The 27,287-nt window shown below is 45.7% G+C and overlaps 1 protein-coding gene across 1 annotated transcript in view; it reads left to right on the top strand.

Moving 5' to 3' along the window:
* The window catches only part of LOC148140821 (class I histocompatibility antigen, F10 alpha chain-like), a 28,400-nt gene extending 5,369 nt beyond the window's left edge, over positions 1–23,031 (top strand). Inside the window, exons 3-6 of the mRNA XM_087979593.1 lie at positions 12,527–12,802; positions 12,919–13,197; positions 22,495–22,602; positions 22,991–23,031. Of these exons, the coding sequence (XP_087835719.1) occupies positions 12,527–12,802; positions 12,919–13,197; positions 22,495–22,602; positions 22,991–23,031 (704 nt within the window). The remainder of the gene's footprint in view (positions 1–12,526; positions 12,803–12,918; positions 13,198–22,494; positions 22,603–22,990) is intronic.
* Positions 23,032–27,287: the final 4,256 nt, after the last annotated feature.

Raw genomic sequence — 27,287 nt, 5'->3', positions numbered from 1 at the left:
GAGTCGTTTCGCTATCCTCAGTCTTATCAGCCAAGGTCTCATTCTTCCCTGTCTGTGTTCATCAATCAATTGCAGCTTGAATTGTTAGACACTATTCTACTTTTAAATATATAAAATGTTAAAATGTTCTAAAGGAAACACAAGCTTTGTCTTTTCTGTGGTTTCTAAAGGAAACACAAGCTTTGTCTTTTCTGTGGTTCAGGCACATCTTAAAGTTCAAACCAAAATCACTTCTCACAATTCCACCCTTTTCTTTCTTTAAGATGTGCCTGACCAAGATAAACCCCCCTTTTCAAGGGCCCGGGAAATCCTAGGTCTTTCGCAGTACCATCACTTTAAGTTCCCGCGTCCCATGTTGTGGAACCACCACTGCCTGGAGTCGGGAAATATTTTTCTGAATTAAAAACTGAATACAGGGAGTTAGGCAGGGTAATACGAGAAGAAGAATCATGCCTCCCCCAACCACCAGCAACGCCGTGCGCCACCAGCTACCACCTAGGAGACCATCCCACCATCCGATGCCACTAAGAGGACGCCAAGATTGTACTGGCACATGGGCCAATCTCCGAATTTCATCGGAAATTTTCAAAACCGCTTTACCATTATCGTCAATTTCTAGACAGCAGTTTGTCAGGTTAAATTTCCCGCACACACCCCCCACATACAGGAGTAAACTGATCAATATCCCCACCAATACAGTCCAAGTAGAGTTCATTATTACTGTCTTTTCAGTTTTACCGACAACGGCTTGTCCCCTTGCTCGCATGTCCAGGTGCTTTCTTCTTCAGGCGGAACAGGCCCCTTTATCCTTGATGCGTGGACCCACCCTTTTTCTTTCGTTCGAACAGCTGCCTCAGTTGTTAACAGAACCAGGAACGGTCCTTCCCACCGCGGCTGGAGCTTTTCGGCCTTCCAGGTCTTAACAAGTATCCAATCTCCGGGCTCTACCTTATGCAGGAGGAAGTCGAGCGGCGGAGTCTGAGCCAGGAGACCTTTCCTTCGGAGTTCTGCAAAAGAACGGGATAAGGCCAGTAAATAGGTTCGGATAAATACATCCCCCCCTTGTAGAGTGGGACATCCATCAACCTTACTCCAATACGGTAATCCGAAGAGCATTTCATAGGGGGAAACCCCGACATCTCGGCGAGGTGCCGTACGTATCCTCATTAGGGCAATGGGCAGGCACTTTGGCCAAGGTAACTTAGTTTCTAACATCAGCTTAGTCAATTGGGTCTTGAGCGTGCCATTCATTCTCTCAACTCGACCCGAACTCTGAGGATGCCAGGGTGTGTGGAATTTCCATTGGATGCCCAGGGCATTACAGATCAAATGGTGTAGCTTAGAAATAAAATGCGTCCCGCAATCGGAGTCAATAGATTCCATTATGCCATATCTCGGGATTATGTTCTCTAACAACAGTCGGGCCACGGTTGGTGCATCGTCTTTGGCAGTTGGGAAAGCCTCTACCCAGTGAGTGAAATGGTCTACTATTACTAGCAGATATTTCCATCTCTGTACTGGGGGTAATTCTGTAAAGTCGACTTGGATCCTCTGAAATGGCCTAATCGCTAGGGGCTGACCACCAGCTGGCATAGAACGCGTGGCTTTCTGATTAATACGCCGGCAAGTGGGGCATCCGACTACCTCTTGTTGGGCTAATGTGTATATCCCCCTGCATACATAGTCTCTCAGGATTGTGTCACACATGGCTTACACCCCCCAGTGGGTCTGATGGTGTAATCGGTGCAGAATACCCCGGGTGATCTGTTTGTTCAGTACTTGTCTCCCATCAGGAACCGTCCACTTCCCGTTAGTATCTAGCCGGGCACCCAATTGATCCATTTTATCAATCTCCCCCTGGGTGAAGACGGGTTGTTTAGCGAGGCCCTCCCTCAACGGTATTAACGTTAACAATTGGATGGATTTTTCGACCGCTGCCCGCTTGGCTTCCTCGTCTGCCAGCCGGTTTCCCACCGCTTCCGGTGTCGACCCCTTCTGGTGACCGGGTACATGGACTACTGCAAGTTCCGTAGGTAACGCCAGGGCTTCCAACGTTAGGCTGATCATTTGTTCGTGAGCTAATTCCTTTCCCCGGGAAGTTATCAATCCTCGCTCTTTCCAGATTTTCCCGAAAGTATGAACGACTCCGTATGCATACTTTGAGTCAGTATATATGGTCCCCACTTTCCCTTCCAACAGCTTCAGGGCCCTCTGGAGGGCGTACAACTCACAGGATTGGGCTGACCACTTCCCGGGCAGTCGTCCAGACTCAATCGTCCGTTTCGTTGCACCATCTGTAACAGCATAGCCACTGTATCGTACTCCACTGATGCACCGGGAGGACCCGTCGATATACAGTTCCTGTCCCTCACCCAGCGGGGCTTCTTGCAGGTCCTCTCGGCTTTTGGTCTGCAAGTCCACAAATTCCACACAATCATGCTCCTGTTCCCCGTCTGCAGGACGTCCGTACAGAAACTGGGCTGGGTTGCAACTGAGATCTTTTGCAAAATTGAGATCGTTCCCGGTCATCAAAATCGTCTCATACTTTAGGATGCGAGAGTCTGTTAACCAGCGGTGAGCCTTCTGAGCCAGTATGGCACTAACCGAATGTGGGGAGTATACTGTGATCCTTCCTCCAAAGGTAAGTTTTCGAGCCTCTTCTACTAACATTGCCGTAGCTGCCACTGCCTGTATACAGGTCGGCCATCCACGTGACACAGGGTCTAACATTTTTGACAAAAATGCAACCGGCTGTCGTTTCCCTGCCCGCAGCTGAGTGAGCACACCCTGGGCAATTCCGCCGGCGCTATTAACATATAACTGGAACGGTTCCTTCAGGGTGGGTAAAGCCAATACCGGAGCTCGAATCAGTTTATTTTTAATAATATTAAATCGCTGCTCCTCCTCATCTGACCAGTCCACCTTTTGTCCTTCTTGTCCCAGGTTGTCGTACAAAAATTTTACTAAAGTGGTGTAACTTTCAATCCATATCCGGCAATACCCTACTAGTCCCAGGAATTGTCTGACTTCCTTCTTCGTCCTGGGTATTGGCATAGCCGTAATTCCTGATATTCGTTCTGGCGTGATACGACGGTGCCCCTTACTGACTTGATGGCCCAGATATCTTACTTCTCGCTCCACAAACTGGAGTTTTGTCCTGGAGACGCGTAGACCCTGTTTCCCCAGGAAGTTCAACAGGGCAACGGTGTCTGCTCGTACCTCCTCTTCTCTTGGTCCTGAGAGTAAGAGATCATCGACATATTGGAGCAATTGATTCTCCGCGTTACACTGAAATTCTTCTAAGATCTGCTCCAGTATTTGTCCAAACAAATTGGGTGACTCCGTGAATCCCTGCGGCAAGACCGTCCATCTTAACTGTCGCTTTCGTCCTGTGAAGGGATTCTCCCATTCAAAGGCAAAAAGGTTCCGACTTTCTTCGTCAAGGGGGCAACTCCAGAAAGCATCCTTCAGATCTATTACGCTGAACCATTCATGTTCGGGGGGAATTTTACTCATTAACGTGTAGGGATTAGGTACCACCGGGTATCTAGCCTGGACTACTTCATTCAACCCCCGCAGGTCTTGCACCAGCCTATATGTCCCGTCCGGCTTCCTCACAGGGAGTATTGGAGTATTGAAAGGGGACATGCATTCCTCCAGTAGTCCATCTGTGATTAATCTTTCTATCACAGGTTGTAACCCCTCCCGTCCTTCCATAGCAATCGGGTATTGTTTCCTTCTTACCGGGCCTCTTCCTGGTAACATGGTGATTTGGAGAGGTTTGATGTTTAGACCCCCTCTGTTCCCCTCTCGGTACCAAACTTCCGGGTCTATTTGTTGATCATCATCTTCGGTGAGGGCGAACAACCTTACCACCATTTCCCCGTTACTTGGTACCGTTCCGATCCCTAGTTTGACCTGCAAGTCTCTTCCTAACAAATTAAATCCCGCCGATGGCAGTAGAAGGAGGTCTCGTTTAGTAGTTCTGTTTTCATATCCAATTTCCACGTCCTCTACCACTGGGACTTGTAATTTCTGTCCTCCAATTCCAGATACCCCCATAACTTTTCCTCCTGCTCGGGTGCCGGGGGGTATTTGGATTATACTTGATCTTTCGGCTCCCGAGTCCACCATAAATGTGATCTCCGATCCTTGGGGCCCTACTTTCAAGTTTACCAGGGGTTCCTGTCGATAGTCCTTTTGCCCCAAGGGTAGGAACCCCTGACCTCCCTAATCTTCCTCCATCAGGGCGTACGACCTCACCTCCCGCTTGTAGCGGGAGCACTCTCGTTTAAAATGTCCCTCTTCATTACAATAGTAACATCTGAGTGTCCTCTTCGTTTCCCTGTCGCGGTCTCGCGTTCCTCCACTCTTCCTTTGTTCCGGCCATGGTTCTCTTTTCCTCTGCTCTTGCCACGATTCTCCCCTTTCCTGTTTCTGCCACGGCTCTCCCTTTTCCTTTCTTCCAGCTGTCATTTGTTGCACCGTTTGCATCATTATCTTTGTCGCCTTCCTTTGCTTCTCATCGTCCCTTCTCACAAACACCTTTTGCGCCTCTCGTAGTAATTCACTTAAAGATTTACTATCCCAATCATCCATTTTCTCTAACTTCTTTCGTATGTCCGGCCAGGCCTTTGATACAAACTCTACCCGTATGAGTTGTTGCCCCACGTCCGTCTCAGGGTCCACCCCAGCAAACTGCTGCACATTCTTCCTAATCCTGTCTAGGAAGTCCGTAGGGGTTTCCTCCGGGTTTTGATGACTACCAAAGGCCTTGGTAAAATTGTGCCCCTTTGGGGCTGCGTGTCTTATTCCTTTTATCCAATATTCCCGCATGTCTCTCATGTTGCGCCGTCCTCCCTCCGTGTTCTTATCCCACTCGGGGTCGGTGAGGGGAAACTTCTGCTCCCCTCCTCCTCCCCCCTCTCTCTCCCAGACCAAGAGCGCAGCTTGTCGTATCATCTGACGCTCCTGGCTAGAGAACAATGTTTTCATGATGGAACACATCTCTTCCCACGTGTAAGTATTCGGACCCAGGAACTGATCCAATTGTTCAGCAAGTCCCATGGGGTCCTCTAGTAGACCCTTCATCTCCCTCCTGAAATTCCGTACTTCAGTACTCGTCAAGGGGACGTTCACATATCCCGTCCTTCCTTCCTCGCCCCCCATGGGCACTTCCCGGAGTGGATTCATTCTTGCAATCGAGACAGGGTTTTGTCTGTGACCCTTTTCAGCTTGAGATCTGGTCTGTACCCCTGAGGTAGTTTGTGATTCCTCCCCATCTTCTTCCCCTTCCCCTGAATCGTCGTCACCCGAAGGAACATTCTGTGGGGCAGACGGGGTCACGTAGGGCGGCGGTAAGTGATCTAAAGGGTCCCATTCTTTCTGCCCTTTCGAGTCTTTATTAGTTACCTGCATTTGACAAGATATTGTAACCGGCAGCCAACAAAGGGCATAATCACTTTCTTCCAGATTAACATCAGGTTTTGAATTGACATATAAAATGAGGGCTTGCTGGACCCAGTCTTCGTCAGTACCGAATCTAGGCCACCACACTGAGTCGCCCTGAATAGGTTTCTGGGACCACTTTTGACAGTATTTTACCATCTTCCTTTTAGATTTTCCCTTTCTTCCAGCCTGATCCCAATTATTTAGCATTCTCCCTAACGGACTATCGTCAGGTACCCCGGGGTATGTGTCATTGTCCCTGTTTAAGCCTACCTTTCCCTTAATCACCTTAGATCCCTTATTTCCCATTTCCGAGGACTTCGTATTTTTCCCGTGATAATCTATCACAATGTAGCCAATTCCCGGACCTTCAGTCCCGTGATCGCCCAGGTTCCTTTGCAGGCACCCCCGGTCTTTGGATTCCTGTGTCCTACGTCTCTGTGACACAAATCACAGGCACCCCGTAGGTACACGTTCCTCCTCAAACACGGTCTCTGCAAAATCCCTCACAGGCGAGCCCCGGCCTCCAGATTCCTGAGTCCCACGTCTCTGTAGAAAAAAAAAATCCACAGGCACCCCGTAGGTACCCAGTCCTCCGGAAACACGGTCCCCGCAAGTTTTGTCTTACCTGGGTTCGGTGCACCGAAATTACTCGATCGTTAACCGTCCCCACTGCCTCAGGTACACCCCTCCTTTGTTTTCCTGAGCCTCCCGGATATCACTCGCTCAAGCCGCGCGGGGCGACAAGCAAGGAATCAGGGACTGCTGAACTCAGCAGGGTGCACCTTCTCCGATATCCTTCCTCAACTCCCCTTGCGGCCGGAGTGTTGATCCCGGACGAGCCCCCAAGTTGTTAGAAACGAAAATCGCTTCTCAATAATCGCTCTAGACAAATTCAGGAAAACAAAGTTTTATTAACAAGTCAAGTCTGCAGAGTCGGGCACCCTTAAAGAAAAAGGCGCGCAGAGGCTTACAAAGTTCTCATTTAAATACAGTATAAGCTCCTCCCCTCTATAGCTCCAAAGAGCCACGAGGTTCACATTTTAAAAGAAATCATTATTTTAAAGTCTGTAACAAATGTCTCCAGAGTCTCTAGAGTTGTTGTTTTTCTCACCCCGTAGTCTCATTAGTCAAAGACCTATTCTTCTTTGTCTGTCTAGGGTCTTATCAGCAGATGTTTTCTGCATTAATTTGTAACTGATGTCTTCTCGAGTCGTTTCGCTATCCTCAGTCTTATCAGCCAAGGTCTCATTCTTCCCTGTCTGTGTTCATCAATCAATTGCAGCTTGAATTGTTAGACACTATTCTACTTTTAAATATATAAAATGTTAAAATGTTCTAAAGGAAACACAAGCTTTGTCTTTTCTGTGGTTTCTAAAGGAAACACAAGCTTTGTCTTTTCTGTGGTTCAGGCACATCTTAAAGTTCAAACCAAAATCACTTCTCACACCCACAACTACAGCAAAGAGAGTCAATGCTTCAGGTTCAAGATCTGCACATTCTGAAGCAGGGTCACTGGCCCTTGTTTCTGTCTGAACTGACACTGCCAGACATGCTGTGGATTGTGAACAAGTCTCATTTCTACTGGAACAAAATAGCATTTTTTGCCATCAATCCTTCCCAAACCCCTCCTTGTGAGCTCTCCTTCCCACACCAGAAACCCAGAGGCAGCTGCTTGAGATCACACTTGGCACAACATTAAATATTAATTTCACACCATATTGATGTACGAAGAAAACACGAGCAACTTGCTCAGCAATCCAAACTGTCAAAGCAATGAACTAGTAACTTTTTAAACAACATATAACAAAAATACCAAAACATTAATTGCAAAGTGGAAAGCTAATTAGGAAAATCTGTTTTTTGTTTTTAAGAAGCAGAGCGAGAAAGAGACAGAGGAGGTCACAGTCTGGGTCATCGTGAAAGGGATGGGTTTGGGCTGGCTTTGGGAGTTGGGTTGAACTCCCACCGAGAGCTTCCATTCTCCTCTGGTGGTGCAGACAATGAGCTGGTCTTGATGGAATTCATACAGATGAGGGGCTGAAAGGGAATTTCCTTCCAGCCTGGGTTTCCCTCCTCTCCGGGTCCAGTGTGTCCACAGGTTATTCCACAGGATGAGGTGGGGGACAAGAAAGAGAGTGAGTGAGTGTGTGTGTGTCATACTGTGTGGATCCAGTCAGGTCAAAAGAACAAAATAATTCTGAGTATGAAACTTGCACAACGTCAGCGCTGATACCAAAAGCCTTTATAAACTTTCTAAAAAGGAAGAGAATAGTGAAAGTAAATGTTGGTCCTTTCCAGGACAGAAACGATGAGGTAATAATGGGGTATTCCGGGATAGCAGAAATGTCTCTGTTTTCACAGTGTAAGGTAGCACTGTCTTCCCAAAAACTGCAGTTACTACCCAAGGAACTTGGTGCAATTGCTGTAACTGGGGAGAAGGTATTACATAAACTGATGGGATGAAAGGCAGATAATTCCCCGGGACCTGATGGCCTGCACCCAGAGGTATAAAAGGATTTGTCAACAGAGATAGCGGATGCATTAGTTGAGATATTCCAAAATTCCCTGGATTCTGGAAAGGTACCAGTGAATTGGAAAAAATGCTAATGTGATACTCTTATTCAAATAGGAGATAGGCATAAAGTGGGAAACTGTAGACCAGTAAATTTGACCTTTGTCGTGGGGAACCTGCTGAAGCCAATCAGAAGGAAGGAGATAACTGAACATTTAGATAAATGAAGCTTAATTCACAAGTGTCCAGTGGATGTGGTATATCTAGACTTCCAGAAGGCATTTGACAAGATGCCACATAAAAGACTGATCCTGATGGTCAGATCCTCAGGGGTTAAAGGTAGAGTATTGGTTTGGATAAAGGATTGACTAACTGACAGAAAACAGAGGATCAGGAAAAATGGATCCTTCTCTGGGTGGTGAACTGTAACTAATCTTGTGCTGCATGGTTCAGTTCTCAGACCTCAATTAATTACAATCTGTATAAATGATCTGCAAGCAGGGACAGAGTGTATCGTAGTTAAACTTGTGGATGATACTAATATTAGTGGGATACCAGGCTATGATAAGGAGATAATAAGTTTCCAGATGGATATTAGTGAGGAGAATGGGCCAGACTCTGATAGGTGGACCAGGCGAAAGTGAGGACTGCAGATGCTGGAGATTAGAGTCGAGAGTGTGGTGCTGGAAAAGCACAGCAGGTCAGGTAGCATCCGAGGAGCAGGAGAATCAACACTTTGGCATTCCTGATGAAGGGCTTTTGCCCAAAACGTTGATTTTCCTGCGACTGTGACAGGTGGAAGTGAATGTGGATAAGTGTGGTTTGTCCATATTGGCCAGAAAGTAAGTAGGCAAATTATTATTTCACTGGGAAGTAGATTCACAGTGTGTCAGTGCAGAAGGATCTGGGTGTTTTTGGGCATAAATTTCAGAAAGTGGATATACAGGTGCAGCACCTCATAAGAAAGGCAAATGGAATACTGGCATTTTTTTGCAAAGAGGTGTTGTTACACTTATATAAGGCATTGGTGAGTCCACATCTGGAGAATGATGTCCAGTTGTGGTCTCCTTACCTAAGGGAGGATGTGGTGGCATTGCAGGCAGTTCAGAGGAGGTTCACCAGGCTGTTCCAGGGATGAAAGGGTTATTGTACGAGAAGCAATTGTATAGCTTGGGCCTGGACTCACTGGAGATCAGAGGAATGAAGGAGGATCTGATTGAGGAATATAAAATGCTCAAGGGGATTGATAAGGTCGATGTCTAGCAGACATTCCCCTTGTGGGACAGTCTCGAACAATAGATGATAGATGTACAGAGAGAGGAGGTCGGTTCAAAACTGAGATGAGAATTACCTCCCTCTTTCAGGGGGTTGTGAATCTGTGGAACTCACTGACCCAGAGCGGGGCAGAACCAATCAACAAATTCAGGACAGAAATGGCTACGTTTCTGATGGAAAGCAGGATAACGGGGGATGGGAGCAGGCAGGAAGGTGGCGGTGAGACTTTTTTTATTTCAAAAATATATTTTATTCATAAAATACTTTGAGGATCTGTACAACTAGACATGCCACAAATATAAACATTCCATTTGTTTGCATACCGAAAACAGAGTAATCATTCCTATTTACTGGTCTGTACGATTACATTTTTAGCTGAGGCGTCAGAAGGCCCCAAATGACTGCGCGGGCCCCCTGTTCTTCTTTAGGCAGGCAGATGTTACACGGTGGTCTTTCCCCACCGTGCCTTGGCGGCAGCTGCCCCAAGCTTCAGCGCGTCCCTCAGCACGTAGTCCTGGACCTTGGAATGTGCCAGTCTGCAACACTCAGTAGGGATCTTCAGCTGGAAGATTAACAGGTTTCGGACCACCCAGAGAGCGTCCTTCACCGAGTTGATGATCCTCCAGGCACAGTTGATGTTCGTCTCGGTGTGCGTCCCGGGGAACAGGCCGTAGAGCATGGAGTCCCGCGTCAAGGCGCTGCTCGGGACGAATCTCGACAAACACCACTGCATTCCTCTCCAGACTTCTTCTGCGTAGGAACATTCCAGAAGGAGGTGTGTGACAGTCTCGTCCCCCCCGCAACCGCTTCGAGGGCAGCGTGCGGTGCGGCTGAGAGTCCGGGCGTGCATAAAGGATCTCACAGGCAGAGCCCTTCTCACCACCAGCCAAGCCATGTCTTGGTGTTTGTTGGAAAGTTCTGGCGGTGAGGCATTCTGCCAAATGGCTTTGACAGTCTGCTCAGGGAACCGCTCGATAGGATCCGCCCTCTCCTTTTCCCGAAGGGTCTCAAGGACACTACGTGCTGACCACTTCCTAATGGACTTGTGGTCAAAGGTGTTTTTCTTGATAAATTTCTCTACGAAGGACAGGTGATACGTAACAGTCCAACTACTCGGAGCGTTCCGCGGCAGCGAGGCCAGGCCCATCCTTCGCAACACCGGGGACAGGTAGAACCTCAGTACGTAGTGACACTTGGTGTTTGCGTACCGGGGATCCACGCACAGCTTGATGCAGCCACACACAAAGATGGCCATCAGGGTGAGGGTGGCATTGGGTGTATTTTTTCCCCCGTTGCCCAGATCTTAGTACAGCAAGTGAGACCAGGATAAGATCAGCAATGATCATGTTAAATGGTGGAGTGGACTCAAAGGGCTGACTTGCCCACTCTCCCTCTGAACTTCCATGTTACTAGAATTAACTGGAAATGTGTTTGAAAGCAGCATATCAAGTGTAGCACTGGAATATATTACTTGTTGTCATGAAAACAGAAAAAAAATGAATTGCTAGGAATGAAGAAATATATAACAAAATGAAGAAATTGATGGAAGGATCATTAACATTAATCATGTTTAGTTCTTAGCCAATCAGCAAACAGTCAGATAATGAATGAATTGAGGACCGGAGAGACATTAAAGAGAACATTTGACTGTCACGATCCATTCATGATCTGGAGATATTTTTGAATCACATGGTGCAGATATATTGTGACCCCTTTGGGCAGCTGGGACTTGGAACAGGGAATTCTGGGAAACTGCCTCAAAAGAGGCCAACTCATTCTGTTTAATTTGTGAGGAATGGATTAAACAACGAGAACAAAACTAAAAACACTGCAATAATTAGAGGAAATTGTACAGAAGGTCGATACATAGAGTTGTACAGCTCAGAACCAGACCCTTTAGTCCAACTCGTTCACGCAGACCAGAAATCCTAAACTGATCTAAGTCCTATGCCAGCTTTTAGCCCATATCCTTGTAAATGCTTTTTTTGCATAAACACATCTCGATGTCGATTAAATGTTGATATTGTACCAGCCTCTATCACCCCCCCTGACATCTCATTCCAAAATTACACCACCCTCTGCATGAAAAAGTCACCACTTATGTCCCTTTTACATCTTTTCCCTCTCCCCTTAAACCTATGCTCTTTAGTTTCGGATTCACCTACCCTGGGAAAAAGAACTTGGCTATTCACCTTATCCATGCCCCTCATGATTTTATAAACTTCTAAAGATGACCCTAAGCCTCCAACACTTAAGGGAAAATAGCCCCAGCCTATTCAATTTCTCACTCTACTCCAAACTTTGTAAATCTCTTCTGAACTCTTTCCTATCACAGGAAGTCCAAAATTTAGCATAGCTCTCGAAAAGTGGCTGAATCAATGGACAGCTGCAACATGATATCCCAACTCCTGTACTCAATCCACTGACCCATAAAGGCAAGGAGACCAAACACCTTCTTCACTATCCTGTCAATCTGTAACTCCACCTTCAGGAACTATGACTCTATACCCCAAGGTCTGTTTGTTTGGCAACACTCCCCAGCACCCTACCATTAACTGTGTAAATGCTGCTATGATTTACCCAAAATGCAACACCTCACTTTTATCTAAATTAATCTCCATCTGCCACTCCTCAGCCCATCTGATCAAGGTCCCATTGTACTCTGAGATAACCTTCCTCACTGCCCACTACATTTCCTGTTTTGGTGTCATCTGCAAACGAACCATTATTAACCATTCCTCCTATCTGCACATCCAAATCATCTGTTAAAATGACAGAAAGCAGTGGACACAGGTAGTGAGTAACTTAAAGAGATTGATCCTCATCTCCATTCAGCCAGGCTCAGGGGAAGAGATTGCACAGCCCCACGTAGGGAGAGGGTCCTTGTAAATAACACACAGAGTCCGATCGTGGGCCAGAGCCTGTGGGAGGCTGACAGAGTGGTCACAGACAGACATGGACTACATCCCCCAGAATGCAGCCTGTGATCAAAATAAATGACCACATGGAACGGGGCTGTCGTTCCAGGACAGTGGGAATGTGAGCACTGGAATTCTGACCTGGATCAGAGAGCATATTGTTTATTTGCACCAGGTTGGGGTGTGAGACAGCAGTTGGAGAAAGGGGCAGCGTTGCCTGACTCTGGAACCTTCTGACAGCACAGGCCTTGGGGATTAGCCCCATGTGTAACCCCCTCCCCTTGGCCCTAATATAGGATCCCCATTCCCCTTAAATGAGATTGTTCCTCTGGTTATTAATGATTAATTATCTATGACTGATCACCGACAGGATTTCACATTTTTCAACGAATAGCTACTGTTGAGATCAGTGATGACGGCAGCATTAAGACATCGATGAGATTTGGATTTGATGGAAAGGACTTTATCAGTTTAGACCCAGACAGAATGAGATGGATCGCATCCAATCCCATTGCAGTGATAACTAAAGAGAAATGGGATTCTGATGATTCCTGGAACAACTACTGGAAAAGACACCTGGAAGAAGAAGATGTTGAACATTTAAAGAGATATTTGGAGGCTGGAAAGGAATATTTCACAAGGAAAGGTATATATTTCAGTTCTGTTCCATTTTCTGATCTAACCTCACTGATCTATGAAACCGCTCTCCCATTCCATTCAGTGTCTGTCTATTGTTTGTGTTTTTACCCTTTCCCATCACAGTTCAGCCTGAAGTGTTCATCTCCAGGAGGGAGCCCAATGGTCAGGACAAGCCGCTCACTCTCTCCTGCCTGGTCACTGGGTTTTATCCTGTAGACATCGAGGTGACCTGGCTAAGGAATGGAGAGGTCATGTCTGAGACCCAATCCTCGGGGATACGACCAAACCACAATGGGACCCATCAGATCCAGAAAGAGATTGAGATCAATGCTGGGGATGAGGATCAATACTCCTGTCACATTGACCACAGCAGCCTGACAGAGGCCCAGCTCTATCAGTGGGGTAAGGGACTGGTGTGTGTGTGTGTCTGTGTGTGTGTGTCTGTATGTGCGTGCATCCTGTCTTTTCCACCACTCATTGAGATATCTCTGATCTGTCCCTCATTCCCTTTACCCATTCCTGCTCCATGTCTTTTGCTGCACTTCCCCAACAAAACCCTCCTGACCTCAGGTTGGAAATATTCAATTGATCCTCAGTGCTCACAGCATTTTGGTTTGAAAACTCCAGATTTCCATTAGTGAATTTCTGAGGTAGTGCTTCTTGATTTCCCTCCTAAATGGTTTCAGTCTAATTTGAAGGTGGTTCTCCCTTGTCCCAGGTTCCAGCACCAGATTATTCCTGTCGTGATTGTACCAAGGTCAGCCAGCTGCACCGTGTCAATAGGAGGCCTCTGATTGGGCCGTTAACCTGATCCAATCAGGGAGTCATGACTGACATTAAAAAAAGGGTGAGTGTCAGAGGTATTGAGGGTCTGGCAGCTGAATCTGAATGAGGTACTACTAACGTCAAGGACGGGTGATGTGTAAATAATGAGTGGCTTGGTGAGTGAATGCTAGCTTCTGTAGGGTTATTTCAGGGGCAATGGGGGTAAAGCATGATCGTGAAGAAACTTGCTCACAACAGGCACCTTTCAGTCAGGGAAGCATTTGTTTGGGAAACTTGACTCATCAATCCTGCGATCAAGGACTGGGCCCAGTTTGTGAAAATAATGCGGCACATTGTCTGGGCAAACGATATTGTGGCAGACGAAAAGCAACAAGTAATTCTCCTGACAGCCTGTGGAGCTGCAGCTTATTCTGTTATTAGGATCCTAGCTTTTCCTGAGGCATGAGATACTAAAATGGATATTAATGGAGATAATTCAGGATTATTATGAGCAAAAGTTTCCTCTAATTCTGGGACACAATTGTTTTTATTTGGCAATTCAAGAACCAGGGGAATCCACATTGGGATTCCTGACTTGGTTAAGAAGACTGACAGAAGCACATGAATTTGGCTGAACCTTTAATGAGATGCATAGAGAATTATATGTGGAATTACTGATGTAACTATGATGTTATTAATGATGTCACTATGTTGCAATTAATTATGTAACTATGCAAAAACACCTACTGGCTGAGTCCCAACAGGACTTCAAGCAGGCTTTATCTTTGGAAAATGCAGCAAGTGGAGCTCATGAGTTGCAGGGCATTCCAATGGAAGTGGATCCCTCGACAATCCAACTTAACTTGGGAACACCGCCTAAGTGCAGGCAATTGTATAGCCTCACACAAGACACATCAATCAGAGGGACTTGAGGTTGGCTCACAGCAAAACCCCAAACCAAGCCCTGGCAAATGGTTAGAATTTTCTTCAAGATCCTGGCCATCAAGCCATTGTGGTTTCTGTTGGTACATGGAATTGAGACAGCAAAAGAGCCCGACTGGGCTTAAACTGAGTGAGATAACTTATAAGCCAGTATCCTGGAGGGTGATCTGAAAAATCCGTCCATATCTGGTTTGGAACAGTTAAATTGCTTCTTAACATGAAACTCAGAACCAACCAATTTAAATGTCTGGTTAACTGGTCATTCTGTTCTGATGGAGGGCGATCCGAGTGCAGCTGGATCAGTGATCACAGAACCAATCTTTAACAAGATTCACTCTGAATTCCAACCCTTAACTTTGCACAAGATCTTGGCCAGACTGAGAACCTAAACTGAGGAAGCTTCAGAGAATAGGGGTACAACTTCAGTTCCGCTCTTTCACGGAAGGCAGCTGGTTCAGTGACCAGTGATTGTGCTAAAAGCTTCAAATCCAAGCTTAATGGGGAGAAATCAGTTGTGAGAGATTCACCCTGAATGGCTCAATATGTTTCAATTAGAAAATGGCTGCTTGAGTGAAATTCAATTTAATTACCTGTCGGTCATCCAGGAAGATCTAGGGGTTATCAGAGGAGCCAGGCCACCTGGCATGTTGACCAGGAATCAATCCCATGATGCTGTAAGGCCTGCCCAGTGCCATTGGCCTGACAGGCAAAAGTCAAGGCAGAAATTAAAAGGCTGGAAAGTGAAGGAATTATCAAACCAGTCCAGTTTGTGGAATAGGCAGCAGTGATTGGAATGGTTCTGAAGCCCACTGGGTCGGTTTGCCTTGGTGGGGATTTTAAACAAAGTGTAAACTGCTTTTGACAGCAGAATAGATAACCAGTCCCTCAGGATTTGTGCACAATGTTGGTGCAGGATGGGAGTTCTCCTTCACAAAGCTGGACATGAGCCACGCTTTCTTGCAATTGTGATTAGACCAGGTTCCCAGACATATGCTCCAATTAATATCCATCAGGGATTGTACCAAGATACAAGACTGCCATTTGAGGTATTGTCAGCCTGTTTGATCTTTCAGTGGACAATAGAGAACATCTTGCATGGTCTACCCCAGGTCGCCATTTACTGAGATGGTAAATTAGCCAATAACAGGAAAAACTAATAAGGAGCAGTCAGAGAACTGGATATAGTCCGAAGGTGGTTTTCCAAGGCAGGCATTTGCCTAAGAAGGGAAAAATGTGTATCCCAAATGATCTACTGGGATACAGATTCGAAAACTCTGGGTTACACCTGTTGGAAGATAAAGTGAGGGAGATCAAAGGTGCTCTGGTTCCTACGTCTGTCCAGGAACTTACGTCATATCTTGGGCTGGTAAATTATTTTGGAAAGTTTGTACATAACCTGTCCTCCATCCTGGCAATGTAACATCAACTCGTGACAGAAAGGATCAGCCTGGGAAATGGTTGCAAACATAAGACCGAGCTTTCAATGAAGGAACGATACAACTGTCATCCTCGAAGGATTGGCACTCTATGATCCCAAGAAAGATCTAGTATTGACATGTGATGTTTTCCTGCACAGCATTGGAGTTTAATTAGCTCATGATGGCTCAGTGGAGAGGAACATCCAAGAGCATATACATCCAGGACTTTGGCCAAAGCAGCACGTAAATACACCCAGATACAGAAGGAAAGATTGATGGTCATATTTGGAGTCAGGACATTCCACCAATACCTTTATGAATTAAAATTTGTGATAATCATGGACTACTTGGTGTGCTTAAAGAAGACAAGGCAGGGCCACCCTGTAATTTTGGGCCAATCGCAAGCCAGAACACCGCCTGGGAGGCTGAGTAGCGAATGTGGATGCATTGAACTGCCTACCATTAGCAAATACACCACTGGGTAGCACCCCCAATGGAAAAGTCTATAATGGTATTAAACTTTCTGGACAAGCTCCTAATCAGAGCTGACTATCAGGCTTTGGACACAGAAAGATCCAATCCCTTCAAAACAGAAATAACTTGTATTTATGAGGGAAACCAAAAGGCAGTTGATATCCTTTGAATTGAAAGATTTTTGGACCCAGAGATACCAGCTCACGGCAGAGGATGGAATATTGTTAGAACTTGTTAGAGAAAGTGTGATTATCCTGAGTAAAGGCCGCTGCCAAACTCCAGCTGAACTCCACCAGGGATCTCTAAAATGAAATGCACGGGGAGACATCGCATGTCAACACTAGATCTTCCTTGGGATCACAGAGTGCCAATCCTTAGACAATGACAGTTGTTTCATTACTTCATTGAAATCTCGGGCTTATGTTTGCAAGGAAGTTAAAGTGTTCAGCCATAGTGCGTGTTTAGGGCATTTCAGAGAACATCTCTGACACACACACACATGCAGACACAGACACAGACATGCACACACACTAAACAACCCCACCACCCTGTGGCTGAACACTTTAACTCCTCCTCTCACTCTGCCAAGGTCATGCAAGTCTCTGGGCCTCCTCCACCACAAAACCCTAACCACCCGATGCCTGGAGGAAGAACGCCTCATCTTCAACCACAGAGGATCTTTGTGGATTTCACCAGTTTCCTCATTTTCCCTCCCCACATCTTAATCCCAGAAGCAACCTTCCAACTCAGCACCGCCCTCTTGAACTGTCCCACCTGTCCATCTTCCTTCCCACCTATCCACTCCACCCTCCTCTTCGACCTATCATCTTTGCCCCCACCTTCATCTACCTATTGCATTCCCAGCTTCCTCCCCCTCACCCAATCTCCCCTCCCATTTATCTTGGGCCACAAGCCTCATTCCTGATGAAGAGCTTACTCTCGAAACGTTGATTCTCCTGCACCTCAGATGCTGCCTGACTGACTGTACTTTTTCCGTGCCACACTCTTCGACCCTGACCAATGAAGGCAAGATGCCATACGCCTTCTTTACCACCCTCTCTACTTGGGTGATCACTTTCAGGGAGCTATAGACTTGAACCTCAAGATCCTTCTGTCTATCAATGCTGTTCAGAGTCCTGCCATTAACTGTATCCTGTTCCGTAACGTGTGATCTCCCAAAGCACAGCACCTCACAATTACCTGGATTAAACTCCACCTACCATTTTCCCGCCCATATCTGCAACTGATTTATATAAATGATGAAAAGCAATGGAGCCAGCACCGATCCTTGTGGCACACCACTGGTCACAGGCTTCCAGTCCAAAAAGCAACCCTCTTAGACCAACCTTTGTTTCCCACCTTGAAGCCAAGTTTTATATTCAGTTAGCTAGCTTCCTCTGGGTCCCATGTGATCTAACCTGACTAACCAGTCTACATGCAGAACTTGGTCAAACACTTTGCTGAAGTCCACATGGACAACATCTACCCCTCTACCTTCACCAATCTTCTTTGTTACCTCTTCAAAAAACTCAGTCAAGTTACAGAGACACAATTTCCCATGCACAAAGCCACGTTGACTATCCCTAATCAGTCCTTGCTTTCCAAATGCATGTAAGTCCTATTCCTCAGAATCTCCTCCAACTATGTACCCACCATTAACGTATGGCTCATTGGTCTATAGTTCCCTAGCTTTTTATAACAGCCTTTCTTAAATAGTGACACCACATTAGCCACCCTCCCGTCTTCTGGCACCTCTCCCTTGGCTATTGATGATCCAAACAACTGAGCAATCTCTTCCCTAGCTTCCCACAGAATTCTGGGTAACACCTGATCAGGTCCTGGGGATTTATCTACCATTATACATTTTAATCTTCAGTACCTCCTCTTCTATAATGTGCACTGTTTTCAAGACATCACTATTTATTTTCCCAAGTTCCCTTGCTTCCATGCCCTTCTCCATGATACGCACTGACACAAAATATGTGATTAGTATCTGACTCATCTCTTATGGTTCCACACATTGACAGCCACATTGATCTTTAAGGTGCCCTATTCTCTAACTATTTACTCTTTTGCCAAAATGTACTTTTAGAGTCTCTTTGGATTCTCCTTAACTGCATTTGCTAAAGCTGTCTCATGTCCCCTTTTTGTCCTCCTGATTTCCCTCTTAAGGATACTCCAACTGCCCTTATACATTTCTTGGGATTTACTCAATCCCTGCTGTCTATACCTGTCTATGCCTCTTTCTTTTTCTTGACCAGAACCTCAATTTCTCAAGTCTTCCAGCATTCCCTACATCTACCAGCCTTGTCCTTCTATTATCATGCCGTGGTCAAACCCCTCTGTTACGTAAAAAGAATAACAATTTATTTTCCTAACTCTAATAGTGAACATTAAACCAAAAAAATTCACATATCCAAACCCCCCTCCCCGCCCCCCCCGCTTCTCTTAATTTCTTCCGATCTGACCCCAACTCTACAAAAAAAAGCTATTCCAATAACACACTTATTAAACATTACATTAACTTAATCTCAAGACCACTTACTCTCTGTCTTCTTCGGTGTCTTCAGTCTTCCCTCTGCTGATCTCCCTGGGGTTGTCTTCTTTCTTTGTTACTGCGAGGATGTTTCACATGCAAAGGTACCTTTGATAGACACTGTTTCTAATTTCTTTGAGAGCAGGATGTCAGATGGGCAGTTGCTCCGCGGTTTAATGGCAGTTGCTTTCTGATAAACTTTCAAACTCCCATGTTTTATAGCTTCCATGACACAGTAAATTCTTATAATTTGATTGGTTTCCAGGTGTCAAAACAATAAACTCAGACTCAATTGGGTTTTTAGTATCCTCGGCACAATTTAAACTGATCAGTTAAATTCGAGTTGTTGTCAAAACAGCAAGCAAAACTCAGGGTAGACAGGCAGGAGGCTGGAAGAACACAGCAGGCCAGGCAGCATCAGGAGGTGGAGAAACCAACATTTCAGGTGTAACCCTTCTTCAGGTCGGGGGCTGGGTGTAAGGGGAGCTGCAGGTAACTATTTAACAGCCAGTTGCTGCATGTATCTATTTTGGAACAGCTCGTCTCCCAGTCTTTCCATTCAGGCAGCTGAGCCTGCTCTTGAAGTTTACTTCAAACTTCAGAAAACACTTTCTATTTTAAAGTGAACAGACAGGCTTTTGACTTTGTAACACTTCACACTAACAGGAACATACTGTCTCTGGACCCTCATTATCTTATTCTGAAAGGCCTCCCACTTCCCATTCATCCCTTTACCTGCAAATAGCCTCCCTCCAATCACCTTTTGCAAGTTCCTGTCTGATACTGTCCAAATTAGCCTTACTCCAATTTAGAACTTTAACTTTTTGATCAGTTCTATCCTTTTCCATCACTACTTTAAAACTAATAGAGTTATGATCACTTGCACCACAATGCTCCCCCTGGACACCTCATTCACTTGCCCTACAATTTTTCCCAACAGAAGTTCAAGTATTACTCCTTCTCCAGTTGGTACATCCGCATATTGAAGAAGACTGTTTTCTTGGACATACTTAACAACTTCCTTCCAATCCAAGCCTTTAACACAATGACAGCCCTAGTCTATGTTTGGAAATTAAAGTCTACTGTTACCATCCAAATATTCTTACAGATATGAGATCTCCTTACACATTTGGTTTTCAATTTCCTGCTGCCTACTGGGGGCTATAATACAATCTCAACCAGGTGATCATCTCCTCCTTATTTCTCAGTTCCACCCATATAACTTCACTGGTCAATCTCCCAATATATGCCTCCCTAAGTACAGCTGTAATGTTATCCTGAACCAAAATCTTGTCCTCCTCTCTTGCCCTCCCCCCCTTTCTAACCTTCCTGCAGCATCTATACCTTGGAACATTGAGATACCAGTCCAGTCCATCTCTGAGCTATGTCTCTGTAATAGCGGTGATACCCTAGTCCCATGTTCCCAACCATGCCCTAAGTTCATCTGCCTGACCTGACAGACCTCTTACATTGAAGTAAATGCAGTTTATCATTCTGACCTTGGTCACTGCCAAGCTCTTGCCTGTTTTGACTATTTGAGCTGTTCCCCTTACCTGCTGTACCAGCCTCAGCCCTTTCTCTTTACTCACTGTTACTTTGGTTTGAGCCATCCCCTTCCTAGTTTAAAGCCTCTGCAGTCGCACGATAAAGCCTCCCAGGTAGCACAAGTAACAGACCACAATTTACAAACCAGAAATTTTGTCATGTTTTTAAAATAGGATGAGATTCTTCAGGTAAGGACAGCTTCATACCACCCAACATTGAATGGCCTGGCAGAAAAAGCAGTCCAAACTTTAAAGGCTGGCTTGAAAAACAGCCTACCCTCTTGATAGTTACCAAGGTATCATGGTTCTTATTTGATTATGGGATCACCCCACATGCAACAGCAGAGTTGGGACCAGCAGAGTTGCTAATGGGTAGAAGACTCTCCACCAGGATGAATCTGATCTTCCCAGACCTGTGGGAGTCGGGTGTAATGGCCTCAGGAACACCAATGCCGGACACAAGTCTCCATCAAACAAGAGAAACTGTTTGATGCAGGGAATTAAGGATCAGACCAGACCCCTGCAAAATATTTTAAGAAGGCAGCCTGGAGCCTAACTTTATCTTATTTTAAAGGCAAATGTAAAGTGCTGTGTTCCAGATGCAATTCAATTGGTCACACTACACAGCTTTAGGCAAAACACACTTTATCGATCACTTGAGCTAAAATATAGCTAAAGAAAGTGGAATTTAGAATACCATAAATCTCAGAAAAATTACCAAATCAATAGATACAGTACCGATTACTAATTAATGATTCAATGTAGTAACATCCCATAAACACACCCCTTGGCAAAGTTCAGAAAATAGATTTGTCTCACAGGTAACTGCAGCAAGCCAGAAGGAAAAGCTTCAAGAGAAAGCTCAGAGAGAGGAGCAGCAAGGGGACATTTATTGTCATTCCAAGCCTGTTGAGACTCCAAAAGTAACTGATGCTGAATCGCAAAGCTAAAAAACTACAAATTAGAAATCTAGGTCCGAGAGCTGGCCACACCCATCCAGGCTGCTTCTATTGTTCCGGCTTTAAAAAACCCAAGGCCTCATAAGCCAGTCACTTCACTGGCTTTCCAACCAGACAACTCGATACCTCTGCCTTACAACCTCTCTTTAAAAAGAAACAGGACAAATTAACCTCTCAAAGTCGCAGTATCATCACAGTAAGGGGAGGAGTTTTGGTGTAAGAATGATGGAAATGGCCCTATATGGGAAAGAGGCATGCTCCATGTGAGATCAGGACCAGTGATGTGGAAAGGTCAGGCAGGTGCGATGGTCCTGAACCAGCGCAAGGTCCATTTGAAAGTTGTAAATTTGTAAACAATGCAGGAGCAAAACGTACATTGCCCCTTTGAGCAGTCAGAAAGGCTGCCAGGCCCCATGGGTTCCCTATCTCTGTCAAGCATTGTTGAGAGTTTAGAATCTGAGATGGACATGACGGAAGGAGCCAACTCAATGCCTTTGCCACTGGAAGAAGAAAATAAAATCCTGCCAAGGCACTCCTGGCACAAGAGGCGAGCTCCTATGCATTCGATGCTGGCGTTATTATCTGCTAAACACGGAAGAAGCTGTCCCAGTGTTAAAACGCCCCAGGATGCTCTCCAAGGAAAATGGCTGGCCTATGTTCTCGGACTCAGAGGGGGAGGGAAGTTGTGATGTAACGAGGCTAGCTAGCAGGACCTCAGAGAACATGAGTTCCCTGATTGATCCAGCCCCAATCAAGGAGCCCTGGCTGACAAATGAAAAGGGAAGTGTCAGAGATGATGACACTCTGCTACCTGACTCTGAAAGAGTCAATCCTAAAGTCAAGGACTGTTCATATACAAATAAAAGGTGACTTGGTGAAGGATACCATCCTCTGTGCAGTTATGACATCGATCCCATCAATGAGATCTGGAGTGCAAAATTTATTGAACCAAGTCCATCAATTCCCAATGGGTGGGTTAAACTAAACTGTCCCCAACCAACACAGACCAAGGATGGATCCAGGAACAGAGATAATCCTGATATTATTCCAATGTGTTTCAGAAATCCCAGAAAACAGTGTGGTACGTTCCCATCTTCTACTTTTGATTGGATTAATCGCTGCGATGGCTACAATATTTGGAATAATCATCTGGAAAAGGCCCTGGAGAGGTAAGATTCAGAGAGAGGGGAATGTGGAACTGAGGGAACTGGGTGAGTGTGGGGGATTCTCCAGTACTGGGAATACAGGGCACTGTGGGGAATGGAACTGATTGAATTCCCACACACAGATACACACGTATAAACACATCTTGTTCCCTGTTTGATCGTCCTTTGTGTGATTGGACCCGACCAGACACTTCACACACACTTACATCCTCACTGACTGAATGTCAATGGGATGGGAGAGATCTCCAGAATCTCCATAAGGTGTAAGGATGGAGGGAGTGTGGGAATGAGGATTTCTGACACAATCTCCATTCCCTCACCCTTGTTGTATTCTCATTCTCTGAGAATGGATTATTCCCCATCCTAATGGACATTTATTTTGTTTCTGCAGGTTCACTGAGTGGGACCTACACAACAGCTCCCAGTAAGTGACTGAGGGGACAGAGTGTTGGGAATGATGGGAGAGGGATTGAAAGGTGTAGAGTTACATTCTCCTGGATGGGACAGTTCTTCATGACTCTCTTATCCTTCATGACCCTCTCATCCCTTTCTTCCCCAACTCCATACCCCCACAACCTCTCCTTCCAATCCTCACCCCCTATTTCCTCATTCCCTACTCCCTCTCCCCCCACTCCTTCATCCTTAATTCCTTCTGCACTGTGCTGTGTGATTGTGGTTAGTCAGTGCTGAGGGTGATTGAATCCTGGGTCCAATGAGTGAAAGAGAATATTTCAGAGTGTGTAACTTTATATTTCATTCCATTTCAAACATTCTTTTTTATTTTCTCAGCTTTGGACGTATCTATTCCAGCTTCTTCATAATTTCGTTAATGATATGTCAATTTCTGTCTGTAGACTTATTTGGAAATTCTTCACTCCCCTCCTGACCCTGTCCCACCCTCCCAGTCACTGTTAAACCCTGTCAGACTCATTTCACTCCCCTCCTGACCCTGTCCCACCCTCCCAGTCACTGTTAAACCCTGTCAGACTCATTTCACTCCCATCCTGACCCTGTCTCACTGACCTTTAAAAACTTGTCAGACTAATTTCAACCCTCTCCTGGCCCTGTCTCACTCTCCCAGATACCGTTACAACCTGCCAGTCCAATTTCACTCCCCTCCTGACTCACCCTCCCAGACACTGTTAAACCCTGTCAGACTAATTCCCCTCCCCTCCTGACCCTGTCCCACCCTCCCAGACACTGTTAAACCCTGTCAGACTAATTTCACTCCCCTCCCCATCCTGAAGAGATTGCCTTGTGTCTGTCCATTTCTGACCTTGTGGGTTTCCTGAGCTCCGCTACAGGTCATTCCCGGAGCTTCATTTAGGAATAATGGGATCCTCCTGTTCCAGTGTGAACATGGACATCACCGTCCATCCTTCCATATCACAGCAGACACACAGAATTACAGCTCATTGCTCACACCCAGTTGATTCAGGATTGAGATTGACTTTTCCTGAAAATGTGTTTCCACAGATTGAGCAGTGGATCCCAGATCCGCACGTTTGGATCCTGATTCTGCAAGTGAGACCTTCTCAAGTCGTGTTTCCATCCCGTCTCAGAAATGTGAGCAGTGTCACCGTCAGAGGGATCTTCATGGATGGTTCCTCCCTCACACTTTCTCACCCTCACTGTCTTCAGTGGGTCAGTGATTGACCTGAAATGTAGCAATGTCCTGAACTCCCTCTGAGCGAGTTTTTGTATTGTCGGACGTGAATCATTTCTGCACTTTATGCAACGAAATTTTAACTTTTATGTTAAAGTCTCTATGAATTTTGTAACTGTCTTATTGTTATATTGATATCTCTCTCACTATTTAACTTCTACTCTTCCATTTTTATTCTCATCTATTTTATGCTGAACTGATCTATTTTGCACTTTACGTAAACAGCGTGATCAAATGTGAACTTTTATGTAAACTTCCTTTATTTTATTTGTCACAATCATGTATTTATGGCAGCAAACATCTGTCATTATTTATCATCAACAATGAACTGCAGATACTGATCATTGCAGTTGCCAATCAATAAATTATTGTTGATCATTGATTTGTCTGAATTCATTAATGATTTCACAGGAAAGGGTTAATTCATTCACTCTGCAGATTGTGGATCTTGGAATCAGCAGTGTTTGAGCTTCAGTTCAGTGTGAACTGGGAGGGGGTTATGACCATGCAACTCCCCAGGAAGCCTTCCCCAAACCAAGCAGGATGTACACAGTGTACACCGACAGAACTGTACATGCTGTAAATCAGAGCTGAAAATGTGTTGCTGGAAAAGCGCAGCAGGTCAGGCAGCATCCAAGGAGCAGGAGAATCGACGTTTCGGGCATGAGCCCTTCCTCCATGATGTAAATCAGAAACAGCAATGGAAATGGCTGGAAAAGCTCAGCAGGTCTGGCAGCATCTGTGCAGAGAAATCAGAGTTACCATTTCGGGTCTGGTGACCCTTCCTCAGAACTGTTCTGATTTCTTTGATTTCTCTTCACAGATGCAGCCAGACCTGCTGAGCTTTTCCAGCAATCTCTGTTTTTGTTCAGGATGTACAAAGTGATGTTTATTTAATATGTGTGTTTCAGAGTTGGATGGTTGATAATGTCTGGGAGTGTCATGGGGGGGAGGGAATGTCCTTTTGGAAGGATCTGAATGAGTGTGAAGAGGGGGCCAGGCAGCTGCTGGGAGTCAGGAATACTTCACTGACTGGTGTCCCAGCAGCTATTGGAGGGAGGAAAGGGCAGGCTCACCAGCTGAATGTTTCACCCGGGGCTTAGCACACAAGCTTCTGGGCTGGGACAGATGGAGAGGAACCTTCATTGTCAATGTTTCCTTCTGACAGGTGCTGCCTTTGGACACACTGCCTGGAGGGGGAGGGGGGAAGGGGGGAGTCAGTGACAGCAGCTGAGGCTCTGTCTCGCTCCCCTCTGTGACCCGGGGCTCGGTGCCACCTCCAGGTCCCCTGTCCACTCCTCAGCTGCTGTCACACCCACCACTCCCCCACTAGACACACACACACACAATCACACACACAGAGACACATACTCAGCAACACAGACACACACTCATACACCGAGAGACCATGTATCCAATGCTAACATCTGTCAGAAAAAAACATTGACAACAAATACTCTCACCTCAGTGAGTGATTTTTGTGTCATGCAGTGGTTTTTGATCAAAGTTTGTGCGAAGATTTGTAGCTCGCGTGCTCGTTGTGGTTCTGTTCGCCGAGCTGGAAGTTTTTGTTGCAAACGTTTCGTCCCCTGGCTAGGCGACATCATCAATGCTTGGGAGCCTCCTGCGAAGCACTTCTTTGATGTTTCCTCCGGTGTTTATAGTGGTCTGTCCCTGCCGCTTCCGGTTGTCAGTTTCAGCTGTCCGTTGTAGTGGTTGGTATATTGGGTCCAGGTCGATGTGTTTGTTGATGGAGTTTGTGGATGAATGCCATGCCTCTAGGAATTCCCTGGCTGTTCTCTGTCTGGCTTGCCCTATGATAGTAGTGTTGTCCCAGTCAAATTCATGTTGCTTGTTGTCTGCGTGTGTGGCTACTAAGGATAGCTGGTCATGTCGTTTCGTGGCTAGTTGATGTTCGTGGATGCGGATTGTTAGCTGTCTTCCTGTTTGTCCTATATAGTGTTTTGTGCAGTCCTTGCATGGGATTTTGTACACTACATTAGTTTTGCTCATGTTGGGTATCGGGTCCTTCGTTCTGGTGAGTTGTTGTCTGAGCGTGGCTGTTGGTTTGTGTGCCGTTATGAGTCCTAGGGGTCGCAGTAGTCTGGCTGTCAATTCCGAGATGCTCCTGATGTATGGTAGCGTGGCTAGTCCTTTTGGTTGTGGTATGTCCTCGTTCTGTGGTCTTTCTCTTAGGCATCTGTTGATGAAATTGCGCGGGTATCCGTTTTTGGCGAATACCTTGTATAGGTGTTCCTCTTCTTCTTTTTGCAGTCCTGGTGTACTGCAGTGTGTTGTGGCCCTTTTGAATAGTGTCCTGATGCAGCTTCGTTTGTATGTGTTGGGGTGGTTACTTTCATAGTTTAGGACTTGATCTGTGTGTGTGGCTTTCCTGTATACCCTTGTAGTGAATTCTCCGTTCGGTGTTCTCTGTACCATCACGTCTAGGAATGGGAGTTGGCTTCCTTTTCTTCTTCTCTCGTGAATCGGATTCCTGTGAGTGTGGCGTTGATGATCCGGTGTGTTTTTTCTATTTCCGTGTTTTTAATGATTACAAACGTGTCATCGACACATCTGACCCAGAGTTTGGGTTGAATTTGTGGTAGGACTGTTTGTTCTAACCTTTGCATAACCGCCTCTGCTATGAGTCCTGAGATTGGTGATCCCATGTGGACAGCTGAAACTGACAACCGGAAGCGGCAGGGACAGACCACTATAAACACCAGAGGAAACATCAAAGAAGCGCTTCGCAGGAGGCTCCCAAGCACTGATGATGTCGCCTAGCCAGGGGACGAAACGTTTGCAACAAAAACTTCCAGCTCGACGAACAGAACCACAACAGTGGTTTTTGAGTTTTATTGGTGAAACTCTAAGAAAAACATAAGTGGTCGTGTGATAATGGCAAGTCAGTGTTTACAATATAAAATTTGCATTTCACAAATGATATCTCTTTTTATCTAAAATACGTTAAATGTGTCAACTATCATTTGCAGTTAAAACTCAATTACTACATACAGTTCAC

This window comes from Chiloscyllium plagiosum, unplaced genomic scaffold (assembly GCF_037043375.1).
Source record: "Chiloscyllium plagiosum isolate Xiang-an unplaced genomic scaffold, Cpla_swu_hap1 HiC_scaffold_35, whole genome shotgun sequence".
Taxonomy (NCBI): Eukaryota; Metazoa; Chordata; class Chondrichthyes; order Orectolobiformes; family Hemiscylliidae; genus Chiloscyllium; species Chiloscyllium plagiosum.
This window is presented reverse-complemented; position numbering and strand designations above follow the sequence as displayed.